The 22,773-nt window shown below is 33.5% G+C and overlaps 2 protein-coding genes across 3 annotated transcripts; one reads left to right on the plus strand and one right to left on the minus strand.

Moving 5' to 3' along the window:
• Positions 1 to 2,464: 2,464 nt before the first annotated feature.
• On the minus strand, positions 2,465 to 11,831 carry LOC116416557. The gene is made up of 3 exons (XM_031925435.2): positions 11,542 to 11,831; positions 5,709 to 5,828; positions 2,465 to 4,729 (listed from the first exon to the last, which is right to left on the minus strand). Exons 1-3 carry the CDS (start codon positions 11,713 to 11,715, stop codon positions 4,535 to 4,537), a joined length of 489 nt encoding a protein of 162 aa, XP_031781295.1. The 5' UTR covers positions 11,716 to 11,831; the 3' UTR covers positions 2,465 to 4,534.
• A 357-nt stretch (positions 11,832 to 12,188) lies between these two features.
• LOC116416558 lies at positions 12,189 to 20,325 on the plus strand. Of its 2 annotated transcripts, XR_004345206.1 has the most exons (7): positions 12,189 to 12,781; positions 16,064 to 16,248; positions 16,938 to 17,737; positions 17,956 to 18,042; positions 18,134 to 18,180; positions 18,262 to 18,478; positions 18,579 to 20,325. XR_004345206.1 is itself a non-coding variant. In XM_032601611.1 (5 exons), the coding sequence occupies exons 2-5, from the start codon at positions 18,009 to 18,011 to the stop codon at positions 18,677 to 18,679; spliced, it is 399 nt and encodes a 132-aa protein (XP_032457502.1). In that variant the 5' UTR covers positions 17,275 to 17,737; positions 17,956 to 18,008; the 3' UTR covers positions 18,680 to 20,325. The 2 variants fall into 2 exon arrangements, 1 of the variants encoding a protein (XP_032457502.1); XM_032601611.1 differs by lacking the exons at positions 12,189 to 12,781; positions 16,064 to 16,248 and having other exon boundaries at positions 17,275 to 17,737.
• The last annotated feature ends 2,448 nt before the right edge of the window (positions 20,326 to 22,773 follow it).

Genomic DNA, 22,773 nt, shown 5'->3' on the forward strand with positions numbered 1-22,773 from the left:
ATGAAATTTTAATACTATTATAGTGATTTATAATTTTGGTTTGTGATATACCTATAATAAATATATAGAATATGCTAAGCTCTTGATGTCTACGTGAATGTTCACCGTGAGTGTTGTTCAGGTCACGCGGAACTCTCAAAAATGTTGTCCAGGTGTTTATTATGGGAAAAAATGTTAGGCTTAGTAATGCGCTTCGTGGTTTGCGGTGTGTAGGTATAAGTTCTGCTCGAAGATGATGGACATGTTACCCGCGAGTTTCGTAGACGATGTCCAAGTCTCCAAGAATCTCAGCGGCTAGTAATGATTCCTATACCCAGTCTAGTTCTGAGTACAAATCGCAGTTTATTAGTGAAATATAAAATTAAGAAAATTTTATACACTTTATTTTATATTATTTTCCTTTCGTCGAAGACCTAGACATCGTCTACGAGAGACCCGAGAGTTTTGACGTGCTCATTATCTTCAAACAGAACTTACATCTGCATATCGAACGCCACGGAGCGCGCCAACTAGATTTCATTTTTTTCCTCCGCTGGACACCTGGACATCGTCAGCGAGAGTCCCGGGTAACGTGTTCGTCATCTTCAAGAAGAACTTACATCTACACATCAAAAGTCACGGAGCGCGCTACGTAGGTTTCCTAAATCGAATCTAACATCGAACGAGTATTTCAAATTTAACCATCTGTTTACCAACCGAACCGCTTGTAATGTGACGAAATAAGCAGATTTAAGGGTAACTGTTGGTTAAACCGTTGGCCAAGTCGTTCGGATTTGGCCAACCGATAGCGAATCAGTTCTTTACGTTTCTACCAGGCTATATAATAGTTAAAAGTTTAGGTTTGATTCTTGCAAAATCTACTACACCTGCACTAAAATGCTTCAGATAATACTTTATGCACTTTGTCTTCAACGAGTTTTAATAACTTTATTTGTAATAAGAGCAGTCGTTTTTTGAGTTATTGTTGAAAAACCACATTTTGACCATTATTATTTTTAATAATAAATAAAAAAAGTATTTGACAATTAGAAAACCAAATTATTTGTAATAAGCTGCTCGATTACAACAATATCCAGTTGAAAAATTTTAGGGACAATGCCAGGAGTTACGTTTTTGCAAAAACTGCTTCTATGCAAAAATGCGTCAGATAATAATTTATGCATTTCAATATTTCAAGCAACTTTCTATCACGATGGTTTTTTTGTAGGTGCAGTAGTTTTTGAGATATTTTCAATAAACCATGAATTAGCCGTTATTATTCGTAATAATAAACAGAGAAAGTATTTACTAGGAAGAAAACAAAGTTATTTTCAATAAGCGCTATAAATAGAGCCATAGCGAGTTTAAAAATCCAGGGGACGATTAAAAAAGTACAGAAAGGAAGCTGGCGTCTGAATTAGTATATAAGTAAGACTTCTCTATCTATATCTACTGAATTTCGATTGGAATATAGACTGTTCTGCTGCTCAATCAGCTCAGCTGGCACTGAATGATTATCTTCCGGGAATAAGAATATTCTGGAACTACAGGCGGTTTTCTGCCAGTGTCGGCTACTAAGCATGGGCTTCAAAAATTGTATGTCACTGCATAGCATATGCATATTCGACCCTTGCAGCGATAAAGAAACAGCCGCAAGCCGTGAGATGAGAAAAAAACTCGTGCACTCGCGTTCCGCGCAGAGTGTTTACTAGCATTAACTGATCAATTAACCTTTTAAATTAAATTAAATTTTTAAATGTTTAGTTTAAATGTTTAGTTATGTTTAGTTTTTATAAACATTAACGGTAAACATTAGCTAAGTAGCGTACGTACGTACAAACATGAATATCTTTTAATTGATGTGAAAAAAAATAATTTTTTTTTATACATTAATTGTACAAGATTATATGTATAAAAATGAAAAATAAAAATGATCAGATGTGGTCCAGCCCTATCGAAAATATACAGCTGTGATTACAGCTGTAACTACAGGTCAAATTTACATCTGACGAAGATCAGGAGTTATTCATATGCAAAATTGGTTTTAATCAATTAATCTTGGTATAAAATCATTGTGAAACTGTGTATTATCGGATAAAAGAAATATATTTTCATGAAAATTTCGAGTTGGTTGAAAGAAGGTCCCGAAAATTTCCTGAGCCAAAAAATTGAATAATATGTCATATTAATCACATTTAGAGAATCCTAAATCCATGTAGCTAATATGGACAAGCACAGAAATAGTGTTTTCACAAAAATTTTTGATAGTTTGACCAAAAAAATACCAGAAGGCATTCCAGACGATTGTCAATGGATGTAACTAATTTAATTTGGAAGTCCGCAAAATATATAGGTTTCAAGTCAACAATAGCTCTAAAAAGACAATACTTATCATTTGTCCTCAAGCTGCGTTATGCCAGAGGAGATAAAGGTTTTTTTTTGTTTAGGGAATTAATTTAAAATTATACATAATAAAGAATGGAAGTATCTTTTATTAACAATTTTATTCACAAACTAGTATTTTAGCAAATTTGGTAATGGACAAATGTACATGTTATCGTATATATTCATACAAATGCAAACTACTTTTATAAATGTTGTTTGCACCATTACATTTATTTCTTCAATTTTATCAACAATTTGGAATTTATTATATTTGTTGCTAAAAGTAGGATGCGTATGAAGCACGTTAGAAATGGTTATTTCAGCATCTGTTTGATCATCAACAACGAAACACAGAATTCGTATGAATGTATCGTCGATTAGTTGAGCTATAGAATCATTTGATCGCTTCTTTTCCTTCATCGCCGTTTGATACAAACATGAATTTTGCACCATTTTTGCGTAGAACATGGCAGTCTCTGGTAAATTAAATTCTTCAATAATACTATGGCCCATATAAGAGCCTGTACCGAAATATGTTCTACCATTCATTTCTTGGAAATTCTTAACTCTGGCTGAAAGAATATCATCGCAAAACGTCGTGATGGTAGCAGAAGCACGTGGATAAACACGTTCTTGTATCAATAAGATGTGATGTTGAAGGTTAACGTATCGACAAATTTGCTGCGTAATTCCCCTGACACATTTCGTGGCTCTTAAAATATAGTGATTTCCTGCCTCAAACGAAAATGTTGAATGAGCCCATAAGCGCCCCCAATCGAGAACGCTGCGACCGAGATGCAACAACTGATGGACATTGTACGTCATCGCTTTAATTCCGAAATATTGTTGAGTTTTGTCGACGAATTCATGTCTGCTTCGTTGAGTTCTGCAATGGTAATATTTTCTTGCAAAAGTATGTACAAACTTTCAACAAGAAGCAGCCAATGATAAAACCTTTCTTTACTCAGTATATGTGAAAAAATTGGAACGCTATAAAACAACGCGAAGTTTTCGCGCTCGCGTGCACTCCAATTTCCTCTGCTACTGAATCGCCGGGTATAACGAGCGTTTTGATTGCATGCAGTAATACTCATCATGATGGAATCAACTTCTTTAATTTGATTTGCATTCATTGTTTTAGCGTAATATTCAGTGAAATGCTTGATTACTCCTTGCAGAACGCAGTGTAAATAATCAGGCACAAATCCAAATACAACATCGAAATGCGTTAGAGTAGCTAGAGGTGATGGCCCGATGACGCCATTAATTGGATCATCCGGTGTTGCTGTAAGCATATCAGTTCTCATACTTCCTGCATTTCGAACTTCCGGAGTACTTTCCAGTACGGGATATCTCATGCTGCCTTCGGCCCATACACCAGGATGCTTGCACCAACTATATCCACATTTGCCATTAAATTGATGAATTCCTTGCGCACCACATCGGGCTGGTGAATCTACAACGCATAAAGGAACATACAATCTAATAGAGCGTTCTTCACCTCTTATAGTAGATTTAATGCCCACATGATTTAGTCCATTAACAACATCGACAAACGGATTTAGAAATGCGTTCATGTCTGGTTTTTTGTTGGAAAACCATAAGCCGCAGGTTATCAATTTTTTTGTTCGAACTTCAACAGAGAGTTCATTGATCATCAAAAATAATGGCCAAAGAGTACAATCTGTACATTCAAATTTTCTTGTTCCATCGAAAATTACTATTCCAGTTGCATAATTTTTTTTTCATCTTTCGGCAACGATGCTTTGAAATGACGATATGCATTACTATCGTAAATATCGCTAATGTTATTATCGTCACAATTTCTGTCGCTAACAACATAATCATAATGATCCTCGTAAATATTCAGTAATTGAGCTATCTGATGTTCTGTATTTATTATGACAAAAAAGCTTACATTAGAAATATTTTACAAATCTAATTTTTCATGGCAAACCGAACAACTTTGCACAGATTTGACATCCTCAAATTTTCCGATATATGCTGAGCAATTCGTACAGACAGCATGAAATTCAGCATTGCCTTGAGGATTCAATAGCTTATCCAACATATAATGGGTATCAGGTAATATTGGTTCTGAAAATTCTCGATTAAACATTTTAAATAAATTTGTCATAGCGCTGACAGATAAACTATTTACCAAACTAAATTATAGAAGCATTAAAAATAATTCCCCTCTAGTTTTGTCCATTGGGATATCAATAGGCTCAAAGAATTCTTTACTTTGCATGAAATCCTCAAGAGTTCTAAATTTGTTATTGAATGTTCCATTAGCATTTATTCCTTCATCATGCTCTAATACTTCTTGTATACAGTCGTGCATTTCAGCATTTGCGACGAATCCCTGTGAAAGATAAATAGTTCATGTTAATACCGATTATTCCGAACCTTCTATTAGTCCCTTACAGACATATACAGGTGAATTATTTCAAATTATTTGGAATTGTGTTTTGCAAGAAAGGCTATGTCAAGGATGCTGTTTGGGTTCGCGTGTGATACTAAATTTCCGGGGGTCTAAATTACACAAACCCAAATACCATCCCTTTTGATATGACCGATTTGGTTTAAGTTATTATTGCACATGTGTCGAAGACAGGGAAGAGACTGGCACAACATTTTTATTTTCGGACAATAAACTAGTAAACAAATAGAATGTCGGGTGTATTGCTATGATTTTTTTATACCTATGTCTATATTTCAATAAGACGAAAAATGTCGTCCCGTGTACTTGAAGAGTAACTTTATAAATAGACTAATAACGTTATTCACATGATTCAATGACTATTACTACGTTACATGAGGCGTCTAGAATGAACAACAGTCAAATCAGAATCACAGCGTCCATACTACACACGAGGACCTGTATCTAGAAAACGATAAAAGATTATTTATTTTTCAACTTTACGATACAGTAAAACGGTATTTTTGCAACACGAAGTTCGACATTATGACTTTATGACCATCCCAAATGTTCCTTGAGAAAATATCCAACAGCATGAGTTTTTAATACAAAATTAAAAATATATTATGTACATTAATAAACTCAATCGACTACATAACAATTGTTATGCAGTGACAAAAGATAATGAAACCTATAACAAAACTGTACATTCATAGACATGATCGATTTTGTAATCGCACCGGTTTTCGCGCCCTATTGCAGACAAATAATTTTTTTAACTTTCATTTATAGAGCACACGTAGCAGTTGTCCTATATTATAAATCAGAATCACTCGATTTTTTTAATATTTAAAATGACTTAACGGTTTTTCATACTAGATCCCTCACGTAATCGATGTACAAAACTGAAATATATGATTACTTTAATTAATTCTGACGTAGGAGGTGGTTCATTTTCTGACAATTCTTTTAATGGTACTGCTGTACAACGATCATCAACTTCAATCGGCAGATTATTGTCTGATTCTTCTCTGATTTCAAACTGAAAATGAAAAAATGTTCATTTCGACACAATCTAAACGTATGTATTATATTCTAACATAAAATACTAATTTGTGAAATAATTTATCTACCTGTGTGTGTGTGTGTGTGTGTGTGTGTGTGTGTGTGTGTGTGTATGGTTATCTGTGAAAGCAAGAAAAAATATTCTGTTAAACTGTGAATAAGCACAAGTTGTTATAGATTTTCCTGAGTATTTGGAAATTTTTTCCATTAAGTATCTGTTAATTACAAAGTATCAAAGGTGGCAGTTTCAGCAATTTTTGTATTTTATGCCTATTTATACTATTTTATGACGTACAGATGTATTTTCCGGTTTTTTCATACGTGTTAAGAGTAGCTGAATTGATTGTTTTTAAACACGGCAACCACGCTCTTCCCTATAAAAATTTACCATGTGGTATGCCACGTGACACGCTGACCACTAAAATTAGATTGATTTTTCACGTGACTTGTCACAAGATTTGTCACGTGATAACTGTTAGCAGTCTGTCACGTGATGTGTTGCCGAGTTTGAAAACATATGTCACGTAACGAGTTGCCGATTTTTGTAACACGTTACACCATGTTTCATACAGTCACGTCGTAATAGATCACGTAACATATTACGTAATAAATCACGTGTTTAATCACGTAACATGTTACATCGCGTGTCATATAGTCACGTAACATTCCCCGCTAATAGCCGAAAGTGTAATTCGGATTTATCAACTAAAAATCACAAAGAATTAAAGTTTATCACTTTTAATTGCGTTATAAGCAGTTGAAAATGATTTCAATGATTTGCATTAAATACGATCAAAAATGATAGAAATTAGCTTTCATCAAAATATGACTCATGGTGATTAACAGCTATAAGATGTATTATTTGCGATTTTAATACTGTATATTAAAAACGATTAAAATGATTTCAATTATATGAGATTAGAAACAATTTTATTTGACTTATCATTAAGTACGATTAACTAACAAACAATCAAATATAATTAATCTTTATTACTTTTAGTTATAATATAGTCTTTTAAAAACGATACGATTACTTTTGATTTATAAACCTGACATTGCCGCATAACTTTCAGCGATTTCAAGGACATTACAATAGATTATAATAGATTAAATCAAATTGTTAGTGATAATGCGGATAAAAAATGATTAAAATTAATGCTAAAAATAAGCATTAATTGCTATACGATTAAAATGTATTAAAATTGATTCTTCTAAAATGATCAAGAGGATTAGAAGTATAAAGAACGATTAAAATGTGATTAAAATTAATCAAATTTTATCGCTTTTAATCTGCAGCTATTAGCAGGGTTATGACACAATACGTGGCACGTGACAAGTAAGGTTGTATTTCATAAGGTCACGTAATTTGTGTCATAAAGTAATGTGACAAATCATGTGATATGTCATGTGACGTGTCACGTAATATGTTATGTGACATGTCACGTGATAATCTTTATGAATATTATTATAGAACATTTAATTAATTTTACAATTATGCATGTAAAATTAGCAAAAAACCTATTTAATTCTCGGATAATTGGTAAACGACGAATTATTAGAAATCTACTAAATAAATGTAAAAACATCAAATTTAACGTTTTCAGAAAAGCGAGCAAAAACAGTCATTTAAGTCCCTATTAATAGATACGAAAAACTTGAAAATGGACGTGCTTGTCTCACAAAAAGTTATTAATAATTGAAATATAATATTTTTAATTTTTTGTATTTTGTAATAATTAGCGATTTAATTCAGACGCGCTCCTTGAGTATTTATTACAATATTTTTCCAATTTTTATTTTAAATGGATAAATTGTAGAAGTAAATGGATAGAAATTCGTGTACTACCTGTCAGAATACAATATTCTAGAATTAAAAAAGTTCACTTTTTGAGGTTAGAAAGACTACACAATTGCGAGTTGCATTTTCTTATAATAAGATATGCCTTAATTTTTGAAATATTTAGTAATTCATAGGGTTTAATTTTTGAGGTTACTAATTTCAATAAACATAGACATCGCTCACAAAATCAATAGTCAATCACAGATCAAATATAATGTTGTGAATGAATTTTTTGAATATAATTTCATGAATTTTCTTTTAGATAAGTTTATTTTTTCAATTGCTCATAAACAGGTAATAACTTTTTTTAATTATCTTATTTTGAAATCACCACACACAGACTATAATTATGTGTTTCCAGCATACGTTAAGTTGTGCTCTTCGATGATCAGAAATAAAATGATACGTCTACGGAAAGTTAAATTATTAAGATTATGAATTTTGACTTTCGAAGAGATGTTATACCTGGTATACGGTATCACAGAAACTGTTTTAAAATTTGTACAGTATTTCTAAATTTATCATCAAAAAAATATATACTATAACACTCGGTTTATACTTTTCTACCGTGTTATAACCAGGGCCAGAAGGGCCCTGTTTATTGTAAATTAACGTCGGGCGTGCAGAAGGCACGGCTCGGCCGACTCAGATCATCGCGGAGGCGGCGAAGGTCGGGTCGTAAGAAATAACACACGAGAAGTTTAAATAAGGAAATGTATTTCGATTGTACTATACACGGAGGTGCAAACGCCGCACACTTCGACGAACGATAAAGAGAGACGAGAGATATTACCCCGTCGACGTGAGAGAGTGAGAGTGCAGGTACTTACAACTCAGTAGTGGCAGTAGTACTTGACGCAAGCGGACGTGGTCCAGTCTCGGACGTGGAGATGCAACAGTTCGGACGGGCGTCGCAGCGGCTCGTCGGTAACGCACGGACGAATATCGTTCGCTCTCGAGATGCTCGCAGGACTCACAACAAACCCGCGTATAGTACAGAGAAGCTAACTCGGACCGGGATCCGGAGCATGCGCAGTATCCTGCTCCGCTGCCACGCTCTCATTGGCGCTCCGCACTCGCGCGCAGTTTGAAAAAGATGGGGGGCGGGGCTTTGCGTCAGCCGTTTTTCGGAAGGACCGAGTTCAAGCCCCGTGAACGGAAAATTTTTCTTTTACTCTTTTCTGTTAGTTGATATTCTAATTGACGTGAAAAACTCTTTGTGTACTAAAAAAAAAAAAACAATTAGAAAGCTACACAACAATTTTCACATAGGGATATACATCAGTAGGTAGCATATATCCAAGCAAACTCCTCATGACTATGGAAACATAAATATCTAAACTCTATAAAGCCTAAAAACTTAAATATCTGTTAACAAATCATGTTTAAGCTTAAACAAACCCAATTTAAACAAACAAGCCACCCCACCCTCTCGATAAACATATGCTACTTTCAATCTTTTTGCTCCAACGACGTTCGCGGCGGCGCGGTCTACGTCGTCGCTTAGTAATCTTATGCTCCCGTGTTCGAGTCCGATACCCGGCGATTTTTTTTTTTATTTTTTTATTTATTAACAATTAAATATGTTTACGACGGAAAATTTATATCCTTTTAAAAAGCGATCAGTAGATAAATTAGAAACAATTAATATATAAAATTCTTAGTCATTTCAAAATTATTATTGATTATTAAAGTTGCTAATTTAATTTTAAGAGGGTCATGCATGTATTATATTTTGTATATTGTATATTTTTTAAATATAAATTTACTTTGTTCTAGATAGATTAGAAGCAGAAAAACGGAAATTAGTTTAAAATTAATAAATAGTAATATAAATACATTTTTCATTTATTTTAGATTATCGTATGACATGATGCGATAATAGATTCTATTTGGAAGTGGTATTTGTATAATTATTTAATGTAAATTCGATTGAACATTGTATAAGTTTCTTTTGTAAAATTGATAAATTCTTTTTTTTAGCGTTTTGTATTATTTATTGTTTAGACTCATGAACTTATTTTTATTATTATATACAATATTCTTCAGTCGAATTTACATCAGGGCGAAAAAGACTCTTTTTTATCTCTTGCTATTATTGTATACATTTTTTCTGTCGACGAATTTTAGCAGGAGATTTTTAAGAGTCTTTTTCGCCCTCCGTGGTGGACTCTTTGCGCAAAAAGGCTCGTTTACTGTGCTCTTTTTTATCAATATTCTAAGCATTAAAGTTTTATGAAAGTAATGAAGCTTTGGTTATTAGAAGATTGTTAAAAAACATGTTCGTTATTGAGACTTTTGCGTTTAAGATTGGAGGCAAGTAGGGAGGAGCGTGGAGGAAGGCGGAGCTCCTTTACGTGGTAAAGTAAGGCTACTGGCGAGGCTTCCACGTTTATAAATAATCCCAGTTGTAAATATTTTTTTTTAATATTGTAAGCAGTTTACCATGTCGTTTAACTGCTTGCAATAAAATATAAAAATTAATATTAATAAATAGGATAATTTATATAAATCAAAAAGCAACGCGCATGTGGCAGTACCTCCCGGGTTGTGTGGAAAATTGCCAATATTATATTTATTTTATATTTTATATTTCATATTTATAAATAAAGTGTAAATTTAATGCAGTGTGTGTAATATAAAAAATTGTTAAAACTATAAATTTATTTGTTAATTTTAATCTTGCTATTTAATAACTAAAAAACTTGTGGTTGTTGATTTTATACTAAGAATTTTATAAGAAAGTAGAAAAAAAATAAAAAAAAAATCGCCGGGTATCGGACTCGAACCCGGGAGCATAAGATTACTAAGCGACGACGTAGACCGCGCCGCCGCGAACGTCGTTGGAGCAGAAAGATTGAAAGTAGCATATGTTTATCGAGAGGGTGGGGTGGCTTGTTTGTTTAAATTGGGTTTGTTTAAGCTTAAACTTGATTTGTTAATAGATATTTAAGTTGTTAGGGTTTATAGGGTTTAGATATTTATGTTTCCATAGTCATGAGGAGTTTGCTTGGATATATGCTACCTACTGATGTATATCCCTATGTGAAAATTGTTGTGTAGCTTTCTAATTGTTTTTTTTTAGTACACAAAAAGTTTTTCACGTCAATTAGAATATCAACTAACAGAAAAGAGTAAAAAAAAATTTTCTGTTCACGGGGCTTGAACGTCCTTCCGAAAAACGGCTGACGCAAAGCCCCGCCCCCCATCTTTTTCAAACTGCGCGCGAGTGCGGAGCGCCAATGAGAGCGTGGCAGCTGAGCAGGATACTGCGCATGCTCCGGATCCCGGTCCGAGTTAGCTTCTCTGGACTATAGTAGCAGCGCGAGCTACACGTGTGGATAGCGCAGCGAGACTGACTCTAGTCGCGGCTCTCCCGGCCGTCGGCACATCGTTGTCATATCTCGCCAACGCTGTGCGGCCAGGCGGCAACCGCGCTACCTATGCTCTCACTCTCTCTGTCTCTATCTTGCCTCGTCTCCCGTTCTCGCTCGTTTCGGCGCTCGTTGGCAGCTTGCTGAAACAATAATCTTATTACAATTAGTACATGATTAGCCGTTAGACATTTGACGTGCACTCGGCCGTCACAATACTTTTACAGTTTTAGAAACAATTTAAATAATTGCACTCGATTTCACAGAGAACAACCCTATATACATATATAGTTTGTTATAATATAATATAATTTATGATTTTTTACATCATGTACAACATCGGCATCAATGTTTGTGTAGCAACTTTACCTTGAGTCTGGGGCAATTTTTCAATATCACAATTAAAATTATAAATAATAAAAATACTACACAATCATATTAGCTAATTCTATAAATAATTAAAATATGTAATTTACTTGTATAGAATTAGATGCACTATACTTCAGCTGATCAGTTTCGTCATTACTGTTATTAATCCCTGGTCCCAATTGAATATTCGAGGCTACATTATGCCTTTTCAGTGTCTTACGTGGTACGGGAACATCGGACTCTCGAAAATATTTTTTATATGGCACACGATGATCAGCCATTAGGATTATTATAAAACAACCCTTTTTTAAAATAAAAAACACTTTTTTCACTAAAAAACGTAAGGCCGGTGAGGCTCGATGAAAGTAAACAAACACGTTTTAAGAGCATAGACTTTGAGACTTAGTTGGAGAGTGAACTCACATATGAGATGAAAGCGTTCCGCTGGAACTGGAACGGTAAATTCCACGTTCCGGTAAGATTGTTAATATATATATATATATATATTTATAAATAATATATATACGCTATAATTTTAAGTAGTTTAAAAATTATTACATACACATATACGAAACCACACATATTTATATATTATACGTGCCTATGTTCGGTCTCCTCCTCGCGCGAGTACGGATATATATATATTCATATACACACACATACATCATCTCTTAAAGCATAGCATAGAGCAGGTCAAGGAAAGTCTTTAACATTTTTTTTATAAATAAATAAATAGTTGAAATCCATCTTTGAGAGTAATAAATTCAGAAAATACTTACGGCTTTGGGACTGATTCTCTATAATTCGTGCAGCAATAAGAAAACAAAAATAAACTGCTGATTCTTTGTTATTTTAAGCTTTGAGGTTCTATTTTGTATTGGCTTTTTTAAATGTGTTTAGCTAATCATGGAAATGTCTCAAAAAATAACATTTACTCACGCTCACGTGAAATTTATAAAAGAACCAGACAGAGCATGGTTTGTTCATCTTGACATGATAAAAGAGTTTGAAAAAGATTGTCCCAAATATGTCAATGACTTTTTACAAGATAAGTGGTATCATGTTAAGTGGTACGATGGTAGTGTTTGCAAGCGTGTTATCGTCAGAGCACAAATTTCATCTCTAATAGGTAAGTATTAGTATTATTTTTATTATTTTAGCTAGGCTTATGAGACAAAATTTGATTATTGACGTTTCTGATTTGCAGCTAGTGGCCAAGAAGAGATAGAAAAAATTATAAAGTCACGTAGTCGATTTGCCCCGCTTACTCAAATGGCAGATTTTGATAGTTCATCCTTTAATACTTCCACGGACGATGAAGAGACAATTGCCAGCGCAGCACCGAAGGTCAGATCCCTAATTTTGCTATGTTTTCGATAATCTGTTCTTGTTTTGCTTTCAATGTTTAAGTCATTGATAGATCAGTAGGGCAGATTAAGGCAGTCTTGGACACGGATCAATCTTAGCCATACCAATAATCTCTCATTTAGTGGCCAACATGGTAGCTTCATGCTATATTGGTTTTTGGTAGCTTTACCTTTTCCAATAAAATCACTCTTCCCTACATGTATTTTTCTCTTTGGCATAGCAAATATTTGTCAATTCTTCTCTGTTGAAACTATTGACATAAACTTTTAAATCCGATTTCATGTAAAAATTTGGAACTGATACATGTAAATTTTTACAGGAATCAAAAAAAAATTGTAAAACTTAACGCTAAATTCTACATAAAAGTATGCGTCAAGATGAGTATGTAAATTTGTACGTGAAATTTTACATGTAACCTTAATTACATTATAACCTTACTTAAACATACCGTATATGATTTGCATGATAAAAATTGAAACAATTATCAATAATAATAATAATACATTATGCAACAAGAAATGAAACGAATAATTGCAACGGGTTAGAGTTTCATGTAATTTGGATAATTCATAAAAAAATTGTTTTATTGTACGATAAATTCTTATAAGACAAATGTAGATACTTGTAAATGAAAAAATATTTTAAGCGTGGCGCAGAGTTACAATGAGGTTTTTAGTGTTATATATTGCATTTTCTAAATCAAAATAAGCAGTATATGTTACAAAAATTTGTTTTTATAATTCTATGAATAATTAGCGTTGAAGTTGTTTTAACATTTATATACAAAAAATGCAACCATCATGCCTTAAGGAGGTATTACCGGTATTGGTAGCTATTCAAAACAAAGTCCACTTTTATTTTCTCAAATATATGTGGGATATACTTAATAATAAAAGTTACATAAGTCAGGGTACGACAAATATTGATTTGAAATTCACATTAAACGATTTTATTTCTCAGAATTATGAATAAAAAGTTTCACAGTAACTGATTTCACTATTTTTTTTTTTTTTTGAGGTTAAGTGTACATTTCTTAACTTTTATTTGTTTATTGCTACGCTCACAGGTTCCAAACCATTTTTTACAAGTACTCAAGTTATTCGTTAGTTATTCAACTAATGTTCTTTCTCAGGCTCCAAAGTTTCACTATACTTAAACTCAGTATTTGTTATAGTAAAATCTACTTATATGCCGAATTTTATCATTTTCTGAACCGACAATCTGTTACGGGTAGGACCTACTTTAAAAATCATTTGATTTGGCAACTTTTACAAAAATGTCTGAATTCTGCAATTTTAATATATGGCTTAATTTTGCATTGATGGCACCTTATGGACTCCAAATTTTTTTTGGGTTCTGTTAGGGGTATGACAAACTCATACAAAAATGTTCCCTGTTGGAAAAAGTTGATTAGTCGATTTTTGAACAATTTTTCCACATGTTGGTGTGGAATAATGCAATAGTCCATAATAAATAAATATAAAAATATACATGCACACACACACACACACCCATGTATATATATATATATGAATGAGCTCCTCCACGCCCATACCCCCACCTCATTATATAAGAGCATAATCATCAACATGGTTATTATAAAAACCATAACATCTAAATGTGGAGCTATAATTATCTGGAATACCTGACAATTATTATATTGGCATCTCCCCTAAGAATAACGGAAGATCGCAGCATCGCAGCATGGCATCACATGATTGATCCCAAGATTCGCATTCGCCTGATTTATTACTGGAAAAATAACGCCAAATCGTCATGTGACAAATCACATGACTAATCGCGCGATTTTTCTCTCCCGGGTATGCATATTTAAATTAATTATGACAATGTATGGTCAGATGAGATTTTGGCACGAGATCTCACGTGCGATATAGCAATAGGACAAATAGACATTTCTAGCGCATTTTTGTCAGAAGCTTTCGAAATAAGAGGACATATTCTCTCCAGCAGAATAATGAAACTCATGCATCGCAAGCTTAATATAACAAAACTAGATATTATAAAAAATAATTATTTACAAAAAAGGCTGTAAAATGACATACAATGTTCTTTAATAAATTAAAATAACGTTTCTTTGTAATGATGTCTACAAAAAGTTAATGAAGTTTTATCAGTATTTTTTGCCAGTCGAATTTTGCTATGCGCACATTTGCTGTGCCATTTCCCTTAGAAAATTACAAACTTTCTGTTGTAAATCCGTACCCACTGGTTTAAAAGGCCTGAAAATTGACAGAAAACTTTGTTTTTAGTGATTATAAACACGTACAAACATAAAAACGACTGGAGCATAAAAAAATAGTAAAATGATACGTATTTTTGTTACAAATCTGCATGTAGACTTAAGCTGTTGTGATCGTGTGAATCTTGTGCAAATCATATATGGTACAGTTCTATGCAAAATTGATGTATATAATCTTCTAAATTTTTCACGACAAAAATGTTCAAATTGGAGGTTTTATTCGGATGATAATATCGTTTTTATAGGTCAGAAAGGATAGTTTTCAATTGAGGGGTCGGATCGCGAAAGGGTGTACTGCATTCATAATTCTAATAATTCAGCAATCATTTTTAAAAATTTTTTGATTACTTCGCGCGGTAAACGGGCGACCCTCAGTGAGGCCGATGGATGGAAAAAGGGAAAAATTTAAGCTTCATGAGAAAAAATCATTCAATAAGGCCCTCCCCGCAGGAAAATGGTCGTTAAGTAATGTATTTTGAGGATGCGAGTCCCCCAGAACGTACCTCAAAGCTAGTAAGTACCCCATAAACTTAAACCAATTTTTACGAAATTCGCTGATTTTAGTATATTTCCGTTACTCATTACTTTTTATTACAACATTTTTTAAAGAATATAGTTAGATTTTATCTTATTTTATGCCAGACCAATGTTATTTTTTAAATAATTATATACGAAAATCAGCAATTGTCGCAAAAATTGGTTGAAGTTAATAGGGTACTTACTAGCCTTACTTTTTGGACCCATCGGCCACACTGTGCGACCGTATACCGACAGAGAGTTACCTTACCGATATCGGTATCATTTATTGTTTGATAATGATTTTCGAAATTCCGGGAACAAATGACCAAAGGTAATATATGTCCTACCACCATACTAAATTTGAAGTCGATTCATTTAGAATTTCTATATCAGCCCCGTGTTCAAATTGGCCTGGTCTTCCCAACATATGTTTTCCATTCGGGAATACCTCTTATGTTACTTATTGAACTTGTAATTTCCAGAAAAATGAAAGCACTATTTTGAAGGAAGCAAAAAGAAAGAATGCAGAAATAACCATTCATAAGATGAATTCTAATACGTTGTTGCAAACGAGAGAAGAGCTGACTTTTACCGCACTCGACAACAATAATAAAAATTCGGAGAAGAAAACAAAAAAAGCGATGTGAAAACGTCGATGCCGAAAAAAGTTAGTTTATGTATTCAAATAGTAAGTTACTTAGAGCATGGCGCTATAGGCTAAAAAAAGCAGCTAATGCAGATAAAATCTAACAGAATGGGGCTCAAAAACAAGCTAAGACCGGGTTAGTGAATGGTATTGCGCTCGGGAGTCGATATAAAATATTAAGTGTAAATATTGTTTAGTTTTTTTCAAGACATCAATTAAAATCAAATGAAATCAGAAGCTATCGTTCAATGGCTTTATTAATATATTTTGATGCAGCTATCGGTGTTTACAAACAAAAATATTTTTTATTTGAAAGAGGTGCATATACTCTCTTCTGACAATTAAGTTCTAAAAGTGTGAGCTCCCTTATTTCCAAATTATTGGATACAAAATAAACTCCTATGTGATTAATTTACATTAAATAGGACTTGTCCAGTTTTTTACTCCGATTCTGTCAAATTTTATCTGGATCTATGTATTCCTAACTCTTTGCAATCTCTATCCGGATTTCCTTTGAACGTATTTTGCGTTAAATCAAGCATTGGCGTCATGATATCTAAAGCCAAACTAACTCTAATGGCATTTCATGTAATCAGGGTTGCTCCATCTCGTTTCTTCTTGTTCGTGAGCTGTCTCTTACGACTCACTATTTAATTCTGACACTACTTTAAATCACTTAGAGCTCATTGGTATCATTCATGTGTTTACAGGAAAGACAACCTTTGGCAGACATAAGCAATCAACCAAAAGCTAAATCGCTAACCAAATTTTCTTTGATAACACCCATGTATCCGTCGTTAGAACCTTTGCGACAACTAACACCGTTCTCATCGCCACTTCGCACAAGCATGCAGGTCGGTCCCAAAGGTCGAGCTGCAACATGCGATTTCGATGGCGAAGGTAATGTGGGATCGCAATTAAGCTTGCAATCGTCGCCTCGTCGAAGTCCATCGAAAGCACACCCGCCATTGGTGCTTCACTGCCGATCGAAATCGCATTCCTCATCGGTACCTCAATGGAGCCATTTGCCATCAACGCCTCGTCTGAGCCCATCGCCAAACCAAAGTCTCTCTCTATCACATTCTAGGAGTTCGCGGTCACGGTCACGCTTTAACAGTTCACGCTCAACATGATCCGACTCCTCCGTGCTCTCAACCTGCACCGTCTCTTACGCGCCCTCAACATGTACCGTCTCCTACGCGCCCTCAACATGTACGGTCTCCTACGCGCTCTCAACATGCACCGTCGCGTTCGCGCTCTCAGCGTTCACGGTCCCGCGCACATTCGCGTTTTAGGCGTTCGCGATCACATTCGCGCTCTAGGCGTTCGCGGTCTCGGTCACGCGCACGCTCTCGACGTTCGCGGTCATGGTCACGCGCACGCTTGCGGCTTTCGTGGCGTTTGCGGTCATGTTCGCGCTCTCAGCGTAGATACAGATCGCGAACTCCACCGTGGAAGAGATTCGACTTCAGAAGAAAAGTTTTGAGCTCATCGGATAGACAAAATGAAGGTATATATTTAAACATTTAATATAAGTATATGCAAGTATTAAATTGTTATAACATTTTTGAAAAAATCCGAGGATATTTCTCGTCCCATAAAAATCGTCAGGCATGATTGGGAATAATTTCTCACAAAATTTTTATTTTCTAACGATTCATTACTCCTTATTGTTCAAAAGAATATAATTTTTGAATGGCACATAAGTAACATGAAATATTGTCACAGATGCAGCGACCTACTGGATTATTCTCAAATTTTGGAAACCGAGATTGTATAAGATGTACGCAAAGCGAAACCTTTTGAATACTCCAGGTATGCAAATGAATGTTTTAGATGTTTGTATGAAATAGTCTTGTGGAAATAGTTTTTGACAAAAAATTGATATGTTTGATATTAATTTTAGAAGAAGCAGAAGCACATCGGCGTTATAAAATATTTGATGAAGGAAAGGTATTGATCCCGTGTTTGTTAGTTATTCATAACATTTACGATATGTCAGAGTAAATAAAACATTACAAAATTTGTTTGCAGCGCATTTATTTGGGACAGGGTATTACTTCACGAGTAGATGCTTGGAGAACGCTGCGAACTACAAAACCATTAAGCACTTTTGCTGCGGGGGCAGCTCAGCTGATATGGAAAAAAGAGTTGCCGTATTTTTGTTTGGACCTCAAAAAAGTAAAGAAAATTGTTTCCGGAGAGAAGTCGATTCAGCTTTTCTGTCCAAATAAGTTAGAATTATTTTTTGGTGAGATATATACGTACAAAGTAGTTAATATACATGTATACATCGACTACTTTATTATATATATATATTATATTATATCATATATTTATCAATTTAACAGGTCTGTGCGCAGATTATATACATAATACAAGATCGTATAAAAATTATCCCATTGATAAAAGGCAGTATTTGATGAATGCATGTACGACAGCTTTGACTTAAAAAGTTAAATATGAAGGAAGTTTTGAAATAGAGGTTCAGAGTAGGCGTACTTAAAGCCTTGTTCAAAACTAGTTTGGCGATGATCATTGAGATAATCCAAGATTACAGAATAATATATGTTGTTAATAACAATGAGTTTATAATAAATATAATTAATATATAAATAAATCGATATAAGTTCGTTAAGAGTATTGTGTATTTTCACGTAAAAATGTTTGTGATAATATTTCAATTGATTAATAAATGAAACCTATATATTTAAATATAAATTTGTTGTAATTGATTCTTAATTGATCGGCCGCATATTAAAATGAGACCCAATTAAGTTTAATCCAATACTGCTACTCACAATCAGTATTAATAGTTATAACTTATACTACACCGTAATACAATTAATTTTTTATACTTATACTCTGCAATTAACGTTCTTTTATCCGATTATACGTTCACATAGTTTTATGATTTTCTACCATGATTAATTGATTAAAACCAATTTTGCATATGAAAAACTCCTGATCTTCGTCAGATGTAAATTTAACCTGTAGTTACAGCTGTAATCACAGGTGTATATTTTCGATAGGGAGATTACATGATGCTGGGGATAATCATGATAAGAAACATGAAAGAGATATGATATACATATGTTCATCACAATATATTTCAGTAAATAAGTTGACATTTCTGATCTTTATAAGATATATACACCTAGTGCTTTTATTCGTAGACGAAGTCTCGTCTTCCTGAGAGTCATCCTGACACCTGGGCATCGTATACGAGATATGACAGATATTTGACGATAATTTTAATTGAGATCTTGTACTCTTATTTGTAGATGATGTTCCGTCGTCCTGGGAGTCGTCCTGGCACCTGGACATCGTCTATGAAATATGACAGATATTTGACGGTAATTTCGATCGATATCTGATGTACTCGTTTGTAGTTCACATCCCGTCATCGTGAGAGTCTTTTTAGACCCAAAGTATATATTTCATTTCAAACTATAATAATTAGTGATAAATTTTGGATTGTAGTATAAATAAAACTAGCTCTCTGGCTATAACAGGGTTGAGACTATTGTATTTATTAGATATAGATGTTCTGATAAAAACACCCTCATTTAAATTTTTTTATTATACTAAATAATTGATTCATTATTCCATGTGCTATATTTTAAATAAACAATTGACATAAAAAAACGGTATTTTTACTGGTAAATTATCTATTTTGTTCACTAAATTTTAATGTGAAACACGTTTTAATTTAATGAAATATTGAAAATTATTATATTGTCCAATAAAATATGTTAATGAAATGTTTAAGTATGTTAATATATATTAAACAATATGAATATGTTTTTATATGCTATTCATTATCACTACATATTTAAATCAAATAAATATAATAATGGATTTGTCGACCTGTGTAAATATTTTTTACTATGAATAACATAATTTATAATTGGAAATAATATAAAAAATAGTTAAAATCTCACACTTGAATAATAATGATAAAATTTATGATCATAATAACACATCCAGTATCATAACTAATATATGTAATACATTTTTTGATATCTTCATCAAGCAGTTATTATTATTGTTATTTATAAAAATGACAATAGCAATAATTCACCAAAAAAAAAAAAATTAATTCGTTGTTATGGTATATATTTAGGAACAATAATGGCGATAACTTAGCCAAACAATTTGTATACTGGTATTATATATTTAGACTTTATAAAAGCGATAAGTCAGCCAATCGATTTGTATATTATAGTATTATGTATTTAAACCTTATAATGGCGATAACTTAGCCAAACAATTTATTTATTAGTATTATTTGTTTAGACTTTATAATGGTGATAACTCAGACAAACAATTACCAGTATACATAAAATTTATTTAATTCTTTTTATTATTTAAAAATTTAATTGATTTGAAAAAATGTCCGAGTATACTATGTTTTTTGTATATATTTTCGTATTAATATCTAATTTCGTTCGTTTTTTTATCGTCTTATAAATCGCCATTGTGTTTATAAATAAACTTTTTAGAAATAATTTAAAGTTATTTCTCGATGTCGCTCTCGATTCCAGCTTCGTCAAAAGATTAACCTTGAGATTTATTTATAGTCATATAGCAAAACTTTATCTTATCGTAAATTGCCCTGTTATTATACGAAACGGTATTTCATTTAATGATGAACTCAGATTAATTTGTGACAATAAGATTTTACCAGAATACTTACCAGTTATGATTTCTCCAACTAATACAATTTTTTTATATTTTTAAGAACCATTACAAAGGCCGCCATCGATATCTAAATTTCTTAAACAACTGTTTATTGCCCCTTTTTTCAAGATTAATTTATGTGGTAGTAAAGCATTTAGTGACAACTGATTCAGAAATTCAGTTGATATTGCGTTTACAAGATTGTAATCATTTTCACTTTTGATTTTATCATCAAAAGACAAAGCTTTTTCGATCAATTTTTAATATATTGGGATTTAGAGTTGATAAAATTACTTTGTTTCTTAAAGATAAATCATTTGTATCAATTTTATGACCAAAAAGTTCTGTGATTGAATTGAAAAATAGATTATTTGCTGTTGTACGATAATCTATGATACATTTATGATACTATAGATTTAATTATTTTAAAAGGAATTATATATTATTCTCATTCTAAAAGTCAATGAAATGATAACCATATACTTGAATTCAACAACATTTTAAAATTTTACTCGATTTTTGATATGCAATCTACAGTTAATTTTCAGAGATTGTCTAATATTCAACCTATAAATAGACATAAAGAATGTATGCGAAAACTTTTTTCTAGTTTAAGTACAAACAGACACTGGATTTGTTTTTGGTACAAAGACAATTTATTACGAATTTTTGATAGTATTAACAAAAAATGTCGTGATGATGATCATTAATTTTTATTGATAGGCTGTTTCCAAATAAAGATAATTTACGCATATCTTTTGAACAAGTACAGTATCAGACAAACTATTATGATCACGGTGTTTTTGCTATAGCATTTGCAGTCGCTATTGTATTTAATATTTGCCCATACAATGTTCAATTTAAACTGCGAGAATATTTGATTAGAATGTATGATACATTAACTTTATAATTTTTTCCAATACATCAAGCGAACGAGGATAATACCACGACATAGAGAAAGAACCGTTCGGCGATTGATACGCCTATGTTACACGAAAGATGGGCGAAATGAAACGCACGGAACCTATGGAAGCAGAAACGATGGAAAAAGTAATCGATCGGCTGTTTTCCACACATCCCATCAGACTACAGGCAGAAGCGAAATACAGGCAGACAAGATACCTCCTTTCCCAGAAGGCGAACTTATCGCGGCAACTTGGTCCCTCAAGAGCGTTAGGGCACCGGGATTGGATGGCATCCCTGCGAAGGTGCTCAGGATCGTCGCGTTGCAGTAGCTTAGGCTGCTCTTGGAGATGTACAACCAGTGTCTAGTGCACGAAGTTTTTAGCTCGCGGTAGAAAAGAGCGAGACTGTTACTGATTGAAAACCCAAAAAAAGAAGCAGACGAGGACACCTCTTATAGACCACTGAGTCTCTTAGACACAATGGGAAAGACGGGGGAAGCTCTGGTTAAACCGCTAATACTAAGCACCGTACGCGAAGCAGGAGATCTTTACGATAAGCAGTGTTCCGGATAGAATCGAGCGAAAGAGCGCAAAGATACTGAGAGCGGCGAATTAGAATAGCGGGCGTTCCTCCGCGGTTAAGTCGGCATCGGCATGGATCGGCAGTGCGATCCATGGCTGTCTGGCTATCCTGTTGGTGGTCAGACCACCCTCAGACTGTCTCCGACCACAAGGAGCTTGCTCCGCGTTACTGAAGGTCACCTCTGCGCGGGGAGTAAAAATATGCCTAAATTAGTATAGTTCTCGCGCTCGGTTATCTTCGGGTTCCTTCGGCGTCGCGATTTAGCGATGAGACGCGCGATCAAGTGGAGAGACTGATCGACATGAGTAAGTCATCTCAAGCTCTTCGACCGAGATATATTGTCGCGAGCAATTAACATTCGTCTTTATCCCGAAC

Source organism: Nasonia vitripennis, assembly GCF_009193385.2.
Source record: "Nasonia vitripennis strain AsymCx chromosome 2 unlocalized genomic scaffold, Nvit_psr_1.1 chr2_random0010, whole genome shotgun sequence".
Classification (NCBI taxonomy): Eukaryota; Metazoa; Arthropoda; class Insecta; order Hymenoptera; family Pteromalidae; genus Nasonia; species Nasonia vitripennis.